Below are 13,170 nucleotides of genomic sequence, written 5' to 3' on the forward strand. Positions count from 1 at the left end.
TAAGCCTTTTACGCGAATGAAAAATGATATCACGATTTACCTACATGTTTGCAGTAATAGGCTACATCGTGACCGCAGACTCAGTGGTCTGTTGTTTATTACACAGCATTGACAGCTTAATTTCATATGATTTATGTATCATATTACCTATCAGGATAATAATGTGCTCTCAATTCCTACATACATAATGTTATGTTTACACACTTGTTCATAAAGATCATATCGATTGACTGATAAAATTTTTCCTACCATATAAGAATAAGTTTCTGTATAATACGAGAACTAATTTATATTGAATTTTCATAATATACCTTTTCCTTACAAATTTTCACATCTACATACGTTAATTTTAGTCTATTAAAGTAAACAGAAGAAAAATGTGTCACAAATATAAGAAAATTAAAGTAATTTCTATAATTAATGGTACTTCTTTATGAAATTCTAATTTATGGGCCAGCTTACGTATGATATTTGTATTAAAAAAGGGTAATTTGAATGTAAGAAAAGTATGTAACAAATGTAAATATTAAACCCCATTCTAATTATATTTCTTCGCCTTAAGATTTATTTATATAACTTGTATGATAACATAATCGAAATATAAGACGTGAACCAAAAAAAGAAGCGTGCAGCGGAAATCGTACAATTAAACCATAGCCTACATAATATAATCAACTATTAGCGGAATTGCTGGGTTCTTAATTGCTTTAAAAAACTGTTAATATTAATAGCATCGGTAGACTTGTTGTTAAGCCCTACGGAAAGAATTAATTTAATAAGGGCCATGTTAATCACGAAATACTATATATCATAGTTAATGCAATAAAAAAACTTGTTTCAATATCATTGGATCGAATTTTATAATGGAAAGCCATATAATTTGAAAGGTTTTATTGAGTTCATATACTTTAGATACATCGCTATAATTATAGCGATAGAAATGATGTTTGATGCAGATATTGAATTTAAAAAAAGATTTTCCTTGTCGTTTAGTTCGTTAAAATACATGACATCGGTGTATATACCTTTTCGGTTAAGACTAAAAACAATATTGTCATCAAATTTTTCACAATTTTCGGACAATATTGACAATATAAATATTAAGATTAACGTAAAGATATTTTGATTTATCAATACTTGTATTGTCTAAGTTGTTGAAAAATTAAATATAGAACCCATACTTTTACGAATTATTTTTAAATATAGTACTGGAAAAAGTTCTTGAAGCTGCTATATTAGAAACAAATTGTAATCAAAACTTTTAATTAAAGCTTTGCAATTTTTTGTGACGGAATTATCTTAAAACAAACAAAAAAGAGATATTCCAAATTTTCGTTAACTGATATGTAACTCGCACACCAAAAAACTCAATTAATTTTTCTGTCACATTTTGGGTTACAATTTAAATTACATCACTCCGTATGACGTCAGTGAAAACACTCAAACATAACTTTATTGAAGGATCAGAGCCTCATTAAAATTAAACTATGATGAATTTGAAACTGACATCCGATAACGATGGTATCAATGGAATTAATTTACATAATTTAATGGAACGATTATATTACATAACGAGATATGGTGGAAAATGTATAATATTAATGATTGATTAATTAATAACATTTGCTGAGATTCCTGAGAAGCACAAGTATTAAATTTTACTAAAGCAACATAGCTGAAAACTATATTCTTAGTAACACTCGATTTATTTGCACCAAGAAGGGACAGGTGTGAAGAAATAAGATTTTTTCATATATAACTAAAAAATTACTTATATGAGTTATGATGTTTTTAAATTAGTGAAATATACCAAGTTTCCCCATATATATTTATACTAATATATCAGAATAAAAGTATACCATTATTATTTGTTTCTTAGTTAAGCAATAGTTGATGAAAAGAAGCCTAAATCTAATCCTTTCCTGTAGCTAAATCAGAGATGTGAACGTATTACTTCTTGTATTGATAAGACTAGTACTCCATGTTTATCTTTATCAATCATGAACACAATGCTAGTTCTTTGGTTTATTTCTTTTTGTATAAAGAAACTTGTTACAATACATTTAACTAACATTAATCCCATTTTTTTTAACAAAGCCACTTTGCAAAGTTTTCAACGCTAACTGATTTTCCATTCCAAAAAAAGGATTTTTACATCAGTACAATTATAAAATTATACCAAATTAGACTCAGACTTCGTTACTCTACGTATTGTCAGCGTATCTCCAATAGGGTTCTCACCACCAACCAGCACCAGTGAGTGAAATGGCACTTCGCCAACATACAGTATCAATGTTGCTTATTGTATTTAATTGAATATTAATTTCACTGCCTTCCCTCCTGCCAACATGTAAATTGAATGCTCGAAATGGTTTATTTATTGACTACAACTGTTTATTCATTAGAAACATACGTCTAATATGAATATCCTCCTGAAGTGAATATTTGAAACTGATGTTTATCAACTAAAAGTTAGCTATCGGAAAATTTTAAAATAAAATAAAAAAATCTGGATTTCCAGTAGCATACTAAAATTGGTCATATTCGGTACATGTATAGTATATCACAAGCAAGAAAAAAAAAATCAAATTACGTTAAGACTTAATTTATTTATTAATTCCATTTAGCTTAAGATTTGGTAAATAGTTTTATATAAAGTATATGTGAGAATAATCTTCGTATTTCACTCTAAAACTGAAATGGTTCACAAATCAAGAATCTGATCGATTTTAGGTTTACGATCCAATATCAAGATAGAGGGCTTTCTTCTTATAATCCACGATTGCGAGAAGCCATAATATGTTCTCGGCTGTATTTGAAGATTATGGTTCTAGTATATTTTAGACCAGCATCGGATATTCTTTGAAAGCGAAGTTCTAGTTCTAGGTACAGCTTATTGTAAAGCTCTCAGCCGCATTTTACTCAATTATACTTTTATTAAGTTATAAAAACATTTCACTCGAGGCATAATTCTTTTATGATTTCTCCAAATTAAATATTCATGATTAATATTAAAATAACATTTTATTAATTTCAATGTTTTTTTAATTAACTATCAAAATTATTCACTGAATACTTCTTTTTAGAATGAATGATATGCTTAATCAGATAGTTTTTAATTTCGAATCAATCACAAAAAGGAAAAAATCTATATTCGAATACTGAAAAATTGCAAGCCCATGATTATGATTGCATGCATTTATCATTTTGCAATATGGTTTTAACCCATCAAACAGCGGCGTGCCGCGTCAGCCTGGCAAAAATAAATATTTATTGAATGACATAAAATATTGGGCTACCGATCGTCAGCAAAGATTGTATTTGTTCATCTGACACCTCCACTCGATGTTTTGATTTATCAATATTTGATGTTCATTTATTGCTGATTACGCCAATAGTAATTTAACAAGCACAAAAACATTAGGTATTCAAAAAACATTGACCAAGTCATAACTATCTTTTACAATATGCAAATCGTAACAGTGGGTGACGTAAAGATCTGAAGTTACTTCTTCAACAATGGGTTGATCAATCATTACAATCCGAAGATCCGCACCAAAGAGAATATAATTAGAGCACTTCCGTTTGAATAATAGAAGGTGTGGCAAAGGAAATGTGAGCATCGGTCCTCTAATAAATTATATAACATCCTGTTCACAACGTAATTGGGACGCTGGCTTATTAAACTATGTGGACCAAAGCTTTCATTATTTGTATGGCTTGTTTAGATCTATTCCGCAATTAGCAAATAAATATCCTCAAAACTCTAGAAAGTTGGTAACGATAGTATTTTAAAAGAATACGTTTTCATCATAGGAAATGAATAACTCATTGATTTATAATTTCTCAACAAGACTTTCTCAACTTCAAAGTGACACATATTATATGTTAAAAAATATTTAAAACATTACTCAAGCGTGAAACCGAATTTTATTTTATTTTATTCCTATTATAAGAAATACGATTTATTTTAAAATATAGCCTTATATAAGATGGCATAAATGTTTCTTTATTGGAGAAACATATAATATTTTTAAAAATAACAAATACAAAAATATGTGTACAATAATTCCTTACTTACCTAATATCTCAAAGGATTTAAGTTCCAAGACTCTTCCAGATAACAGAACATAATGGGACTTTACTCCACTGCCGTAGTGATTTAAAGGGTTTATTATTACAATAATATATTATATTGTACAATAAAATATAAGTGTATTATTAAAATATATAACATTGAATTACTTTGTGTCTGTAGCATCTTAACGGCATCGGTATCCAACAGATTCTTAAAAAAAATTAAAAACTTGTTAGAAATCTTAAATATTTAAATTTTTAAGGAAAACAAAAAAAAAACCGTTATTTTCGTTCAAAAATTCTCCACGGACGGAAGATTAAGCTAACGACTAGTGAAATTCGATGAAATCAGCTTCACAGAGAGCATAAAATGGAATACATAAGCTAAGTACAAACGAAAAAGCAGGGCCATAGAAATAAGAAATAAAATACTACACTGTATAATTTATTGTTAGAAGAACTAGGTCGCATATTACATTGACACGACAAATTTAAACTCTTAGCAATGTCATATGAATTGAAATATGTTTTAAACATTGCTACCAGACGATACGTTTCAACTAAAATATATAAAGTTAAATAAAATAACTTAAAAAAAATATAATGAAATATTCATTTTCTTACATACACGTGTAAAGATGTAAATATTGTTTTAATTAAAGCAGTATGGTATTCTATAGTCGCTAAAAAATATTCAAAACTTACTGTCAATAAAAATACTTTGTTCAATTTTGTCATAATTGACGTCGAATAATTCAAAACATGTATGCGAGCAAGTTTAGAACAAACTCTCACTGATTCGAAAATATCACGGAACCTATAAAATCATATATTATTTTAATATTTTTTTTATTATTTCTTCTAACCCCAATTACGAGTCTCGGTCGACTTAGCAGACATATCGTTTGTCGTATCGCGATCGTTTCGTATAAAACTTCTGGTGTAGGCGCATTAAGCTCATGTGAGACTAATGCTTCAATAATGCGACAATTTACCCTTCTCGTATTCATGTCTCGTTTCATTCTGTCATTTGCTGGTACGTGGATGCAGAAACGTTTCTTTTACTTTAATCGTGTAACAAATTGTAAACAAATTTGAATAAAATTTTATATTGTTCGTATTTTTTTCTTAATATCCCATTACTCTTTTCGAAACAAGCAACGTCAAATTTACTTTCCTACTCCCTTTAAAACAATTTGCACATTTTATTAAGCCGCTTTATTCCTAACTCAAAACATTAGTATGCATATGCGTGTATGAAACATGGAAATTTTTAAACGTTACGGAGAAACGGACGGAATCTAATAAAAGTGCTATGCTTATACACTATTCATAAGTGTGTGCTAAAATAAACTTAACGACGGAATTTTATTCAGACTTTTATTTTAAATCTAATATTAAAATTAAACAATATTCTTACGAAATTTTTACAATCAATTTAAAGATCGAGACTCTTAAAAATTTTTATTCATAAAACTGCGCATACTCTTTTATACCCGATTTATGAATGAAACTTGACATTTATTTTGAAAGTGACTGTTCAAGTTGACATTACCAATTAAACCAGACATTGTATTGTATGCTATTTATCTATGATAAATAATTATATTATATACTAGTCATTTCGATTTGCAAATAACGTATATTTAACCGTTGTGTTAAGCTCCATTCAACAATCCCTGCATTTAATTAAACATTTTGTGTTAAGGCTGAAAGTCACAAAATGGTCAGCCGTATTAAAGCTGGCATTGCATTAATGATAATAATTGGTGTGAGAATTGACTATAACCAATCAGTTATTTTGTACGTCATTATCATTTTCACAAAAATGTATCAACATCGACCTTTTCCAAATTAAACGAATAGTATAATTATTCAAATTTAAATACGAAATTTTAAACACTATTCTAGAATGTTAATTGTTACCGTCACTATACCAAAATGTTTATTCATCCGAGCATTGTACTAATTTGTTAATTGCACAGCCATTACTGCATGAACAGAACTATCACGGCCATTCAATCGTATTATATGAATTTAGTTATGTTTACAATAGTGTAGATAACTCAAAAAAATTGTAACAAAAATCAAACTAGTTCTTTTAATTTCGATGATTGAGTGTTATAAATAAAACTCTTATGCTCTATTAATATCTAATGTAAACATCCACGTACTAACAAAATGCTTACAAACAATCTACGTGTTTACTGTTATAAATTGATATTGCTTTTCATGTTCTGTTAACAGTCATTGGTATAACGCTCATATTATTATCTGTTATATTAAATGTTGGTATGATTTCGAGCGGAGCTTTAACGGTCGGTGATAGCATTTAATGTACTGTTTGCCAAAATCAAATGAAATTGTGTCGATTTAATTAAAAACAAGTATTATAATATTTTTTTTCATTGTTAATAATATATTTTTTATATTTCCTACTAGTGTCGTAACGTCTGTTTCATCTTAATAAGCTAGCCCAATTTAACGGATAAGGCAATCAATCAATTCTTAAATGATATTAATGCTGTGACTGAATGTAAATTAACTTTAATAGATTCCTTGATAGGGGACGCGAAGCTCATATCAGAATCGGGCGAGAGCTTTATTGAATTACTAAAGTTAACGTTCGTTTACTAAAAGAGTTTACACAGAGATGATGTTCTAGTTTTATGTATTCTAATTTAAATTTACATTTAGTAATTTAATTTAGTCTTTGATTTTTAATTACTATTTCATTTGCTCATAAGCATATTCTATTTCACACATTTGACGTATTTAATATTGATAATAGTAAAGAATATTAGCAAAGTAATTTTTGGACAAAAAATATGCTATAGGTACTCCGTTACAAAAATTAAATGTATTATAATTAAAGCTCAACTTAATGGAGACTTTATTGCCATCAATTTAGACTTTGACCAGCATTGCATATTATGATTAAATTCCGATTATAATTAAATTTGAGGATTTAATTGTGTAGCAGTTGTCAAATCAAATTATTCTGACAGACATTTGGAACATACATAGCTATTGGAGTATATGAAAATTATAATTTAATGATGAATTACTAATCTTAGTTTTATTTGATAAAACTTACAATGCTTATAAACAATAATTTTTTACTCCCTATATTTTAATTATTTTGATATATATAATTTTTCTTTAAATGTTTTAGAAGATTGTATATAAATCATTATTAGATTTCACTACTCCGTTTTACGTTACAATAAATCAACTACATATATTTATAACTTGAATTTTATACTAATTACGGTGTAAATATCAAGAGTACATGTTTTTGCCAAAAAAACTATCGGCGTTACATATTTATATATAAATAAATAAAATTGGTATATAATATACCAATTTTTTGGACACGGGGAGACGTAATTCTGCCAAAAATATCCTTCTCATTTGACATTCGAAAGTAGTAGCTCATATTAACATTTAAGACGGCACTATAATTTATTTTATACATGTCATTTGAATATCAATAGTTACTCTGTTGCAAAGCTATTCACAGGTCACTGTCGTCTATAAAAATAATGGCTGACATTACCGGAAATCATAAAACGGTATCAATACAACCGTTCACGTTAAAGCATAAAGCGAACCTTCCAATTTGCTCGAAACGATCAATTCTCGAGCTCGTTATGAATCGGAATAGTAAAATTATTTGATTCCCTTAAGTAGAAAAAACTTAGCTACCTCTTTTCTTTGTGTTCCTGGGCACTGAAAAATCGACCTTAACAATGTGTACCTTAAAATTATTCGGGTAATTCGTTAGATGTCAATATATTAGACTCGGAATAATTCCTGTAAGCTGATTAGCTGATGCTATTACATCGGATTGTGAACGTAAAGCTTTCGAAATGAATCCCATTCGGTATTAACAGATAGGTGTTAATAGGAACAGTGAAAGTGACTTTGTAATACTTTTAACTGATAAGCTTAACTTTCGTCAACTAAAATTATTCTAAGTTTTTAAAGGTAATAAGATAAATGATTTAATCCTATGAACTTAAATATATTGAATGCCATACATAGCGTACTTATAAAGATTTTTAATTTTGTATTAAAATATCTATTTATCCATAAATATGATTGGCAATACAGAATTAAATAAAATATTAAGAAATGATAATTATAGAAGACTTGTGGAGCTTTGATGCTTTGATTTCTTTTGTGTTACTTACGAAATATTTTTCACAACTTATATACTACAAAATGTAAGCTTTTTACTATGAACGTATTCTTGTTAAATAATGATTCTTTTTACAGCCTCACAATTTTAAAGAATAACTTTATTATATTAAGAGAATGTACCCAGAGGAGGAAATTCTTAGTACTTTCAAACGGTTACAAGGGAAATATTTAAAGGCAACGGCCGCACCTCCTTGTTATCGTTGTTTATTTCGCACAGTTTCCAAACTGTGCATACTCCTTGACCAGATCATTTAGAGCTCTCCTGCTTTCTTGCCCACCCTGAATATGCTGGTGTTTAGGTTACAATGGGGTGATGCTGGTATCAAGTTAAAATGGCCACTACTTGGCTTGTAGGGTAAGGAGTACATCTTTACGACCCTGGATGCGACCACAGCATCCGTAAACAAGTTTGATGCTCGATTTTACGCTCCACGCAACACGGTTTATTATTAATTTAACTATACTCTGAAATAATGTTCTATATGCTTTATAATTTAAATGTCTTTTATTTCCTAAGAATTTTTAAATGAAGGCTAAAATTATTTTTGGATTTACTTAATTTTTTTTTTATCTGTGCACGTATTTTACCTTAACTATGTTTTAATACTTCCAAATATGTTTATTAAACTTATATCAAATCTTACTGGTATTGACACCCACGAATAGCGTGATATCGAAACCGCCGCAGGTAAGCGCTAACAAGTATCAAGACTGTCATGATGCTATGTGCTATACTGGGGTCGGAAGAGTCAAATTGGTTATTTCAAAACAAAGCACGTTCTAGGAACTGTTTCTAACGGGAATAACCTTTGCATCTATTTAATTGTAAATTAATTACGAAACGTCAAAAGCTAAGTATTTGTAATATATTATAAGTTTTATATATGCAGTTGTAAGAATGTGTAGATAACAAAATCTTTAAAGTGTAAATATCTAAGAGTTATTCAACATGTCATGAAAATAGATTAAAAAAGCAAGACCTAAAAAATGTCTAAAAATTTTCCTTCCAATGATTTCTGACGAAAGTTGATTAAAACTCTTAAATTGCTTAAATTAAAAACAGCTTTTATGCTATGATTGGGCCCAATAATATAATTTTAATATTTATTTAATATTTTTCTTTATGCAATCTAGATAACTATGAGGCATTGTCAAAATTTATTCACAATTCTCTCAAAAATATATTTTCACTATTAAATGTTTTGATTGTAACTTACACATTTTTTTATTAATTTACTCAAAATAACTATGTATGCTCACACAAACGTGTCGTTGAATAATATTTTCAAAAGCATATCTCTGCCATAATGTTGATTGCCAACTGGTCTCGGGGGAACTGTTACTCTCCCGAAATTTTGTTAAGGATTACACACAAGCTAAATTAAGAAGGTAGCAACATCAACACAAGTTGTACTCTCGTATATACCAAAATGACGGTAATAATTAACGAAACTTTATTGTTGTACTTACTCAGAAAATTAACTTTAGGTACGATAACTTTAAGTTATTTTTGTTTATCACTAAGACGGCTTTTAATTCAGTCTATTTTACTTCCATAGCTTTATTTAATACTAATAAACATTTTTAAGATGTCACTTATTAATTATTAAACTTAGTTAAACTTAGTTATAATGTTTAAAAACTTTTTGCTACACTACGTGAATATAAGAACTATGATTGTTCATGTAATTTTTAACACTTTGTAATTAGACAGATAAATTATTAAAGTCTTTTAAATATACAATGTAGATTTTTTGATATATGGGATTCAATATACTATTTTTATTTTAATGTCCTATATTTTTTTTGTATTAATTAAAATTTTATATTAATTAATACATAATTATAACAAAAACACATAGAAGAAAATATATTATATGAAAATGAAATTGGGCATTTTCAGACGTATATTTTATTTACACATTCCGTGAAAATCATAACCTTGCTTTGCTATAACTACTTATTGATGTATTTTCCGTAAATTAACTTAACTTCATATTAAGTAAATATTTATAATGAAATGTCATAGGTTTTTTATTGAATTTATTCTTTTTTAGATTGAAAACTGGACTTGATAAATCAATTCAAAACCACATTTTGCTATTCATTGATTACTTTTGTTTTAAACGCTATAAAAAGTATATATAAATTTAACATCTTTTTCCTATATTTTTATATACGAGTATATTTAAACTACAAAAGTGGTTTATTAATAGCGTCGTTACGAAAAATCCTTATTTATATTCAATGATCATTTATTTATCAGCCGTTTTATCGATACACCTCTATCACTTTTAATTACGTTACAATCTCTAGATCATCTGGTAGCTGTTATCAAAATTTTATCTTTGACTCTTATGTTATCCTATCTTTATCTCTTTTCGTTGAGAAAGACTAACTGATTCATATAATAAAAACATTATATCACGTCATGAGGTAAGTGTAAGTAGATTGTTTCCTCGCTCATAGTATTAAATCGTGTACAAATTAAATTGCATGGTATCGAAACGAATTCGAAGGGCAGTTAGATTTCAATAGGTAGTCATAAAAGACGTTTTAGACTCAAATTCACATAACAGGCGTACGTTCAACCGTGACACGTTTCATCGTGGTCACAGCAATCAAAGTTGTAATTAGCAGCTAGTGAAACAGCAAATTAAACGTCCTTTCATGTGACAAATTCACGTGGGATTGTCGCTTTGAACCGAGATGCTATTAGGGTACCCGACGGTTGGTACCTAATTATATAAAGTTTAAAGGTAAGAACATGTAAGAACTTTGTATTAGCTTGATTATGTCCTATAACACTATACAGTGTTTGTATGTATTTAGTAAATATGTAGTAGAAGTGCCTATGTTTACTTTATTTGATGTCGATTATCGTGTATACATTAAATTAATTTAGACCACAAGCAGAATAACTTTGATGATAATGTTATAATAAATCTGGTATGTATATTAATCATGCGTTATATTATTTGTGTTAGAAACAATGTGAATCATTTCTAGGACACTTGACCTGTTTACACAAGATGCTTGTCTTGTATATTGTTAGGAAAAGAATTTTCTAATGTAATAAAAGCGTATTATTATTTTACCTTAAAAGCCGTTTCAAATGTGCCTTTTATTTTGATTATTCAGGAGAAAGTTAAAGTAGCAGACAAAATAACCTTGAATAAATTGATATAATATGAAAGTAATTCTAACAACTGAATTTATTATAAGATATTGAAAATTATAGAACCTTTTCACCTTTGTCCGGATTATTAGGTTTCGTTTCGAGCTATAATTAAGCACATAATTAAGCAATCATTTGTGAAATGTCAGACGGTTATTTTGTGGTGTACTGTGACAAATAGTTGATACAATTCGGTGGCTTGGCATAGGGCCAATACAGAGTTAGGTTACAAATGAGTACGCTAAATGTTAAATCATGAAAAGCGAAATTGTTTTGATCGAATGTTTTAAATAAAATCATTATCTTAAATACATTGATATTGTTGTCATGACAATAACCACAACTTATCTTAGACAGTATTGACCTAATATTGAAAAAATACTAATTAATTATACAAAACAGAAATGATAAAAACAAACCATGTTTATATTAAATGTTTGTGGATAATGAATTATCAATGAATGTATTCATTACATTGAATTGTATTTATAGAAAAATCAAACATAATTACGCATCACTGGCCTTTATAACGCTTGGCTCACTGACCCGTAGGTCGTTTTACGCTTCTAGAGTATTGCATACATTCTATGCTATTCAAATACGGTTACTTACATCAATATTTACAATTCTATTTTAATAAACCGGCTCTTTAACGTTTGAGACATGGATCGAGATAACAAAAGCCGTCTCTTTAAGTACATATCAGAACGGTGAGCTGAAGATTTTTTAATAAATATTTTTTTTTATATATCTTATACACTTTCTATATAAAATGCAAATAAAAGAGATACTGTAAGGACTTAGTATTTTAACAATCTAAGTGGATTTATATCATATCAATAATAACAACTTCGATCTCCTTCATCTAAAATGAAAACCAATGCATTTTTAATTTCTCAAGCCTATACACGAACGCTTTTACACACACTAAACGATAGTACGGAAATACTCTGTGTGTATCGTCCCATATTCTAGCTCATCTCGCTGGGTTTATCATATCACATACAGACGAAATGATGCTTAATTGTGACTGGAGAAAGTAGCTTTTCGTAATATACTTTGGCCGCATTGGAAGGGCGGTCGCGTAAGCTACAGGCCACGTGCACCTCGACAACTTGCGCTTAGTTCTTCACGAACTGTGTAGGAGGTTAGTACGGTACATGAATAATATGTTTCGTTAATGTCATGCGCTATATGCTCGCGAAAAAGCGCTTTACGCTTATGTCTCGCGAGTATTGCCGCCACGTGATTTTGACAGTCGAGACGGTGTGAACAGCCGGTGTTTTATCTTATACGTGGTTAAGAGTGAAAGTGTTTTGATATTTGATAAGAGACCGGCGATATTTCGAACGATGTTCCTATAGGATCAAAACCATATTGAAGGTGTCACTGAAATATTGCTATTCACACTATGGAGTATTATCGGTAAGTAAACAAAGTAAAAGCTTTTACTTGTTGTTTTTTAGGAAAATATCATGTAAATTATTATATTTTTCTTTTAATATATGTATATATATATATATATATATACATATATATATATACATATATTAAAAGAAAAATATAAGAATATATTTTAATATATGTACGTATAAATGATCTGAATTCACTATATATAAGTATGTGTCACTAATTTGTTTGTTATTTTTGTTTTTTAAATATTTTAATTTTAAACTGGTTCCGTTTCAAAAGATAGATTCCGTTAGTTC

General features: G+C 28.6%; 1 protein-coding gene across 4 annotated transcripts in view; it reads left to right on the plus strand.

The window, feature by feature from the left end:
* Positions 1 to 12,577: 12,577 nt before the first annotated feature.
* The window catches only part of LOC116772264 (collagen alpha-1(XVIII) chain), an 83,575-nt gene continuing 82,982 nt past the window's right edge, over positions 12,578 to 13,170 (plus strand). For 3 of the 4 annotated variants that reach the window (XM_061522228.1, XM_061522227.1, XM_061522226.1), the window contains exon 1: positions 12,579 to 12,886. In XM_061522228.1, coding sequence (XP_061378212.1) covers positions 12,873 to 12,886 — 14 coding nt within the window. In that variant the 5' untranslated portion in view covers positions 12,579 to 12,872. Of the gene's footprint in view, positions 12,887 to 13,170 lie in introns of all 4 variants that reach the window. The other variant, XM_061522225.1, reaches the window with a different exon arrangement.

Source organism: Danaus plexippus, chromosome 12, assembly GCF_018135715.1.
Source record: "Danaus plexippus chromosome 12, MEX_DaPlex, whole genome shotgun sequence".
Lineage (NCBI taxonomy): Eukaryota > Metazoa > Arthropoda > Insecta > Lepidoptera > Nymphalidae > Danaus > Danaus plexippus.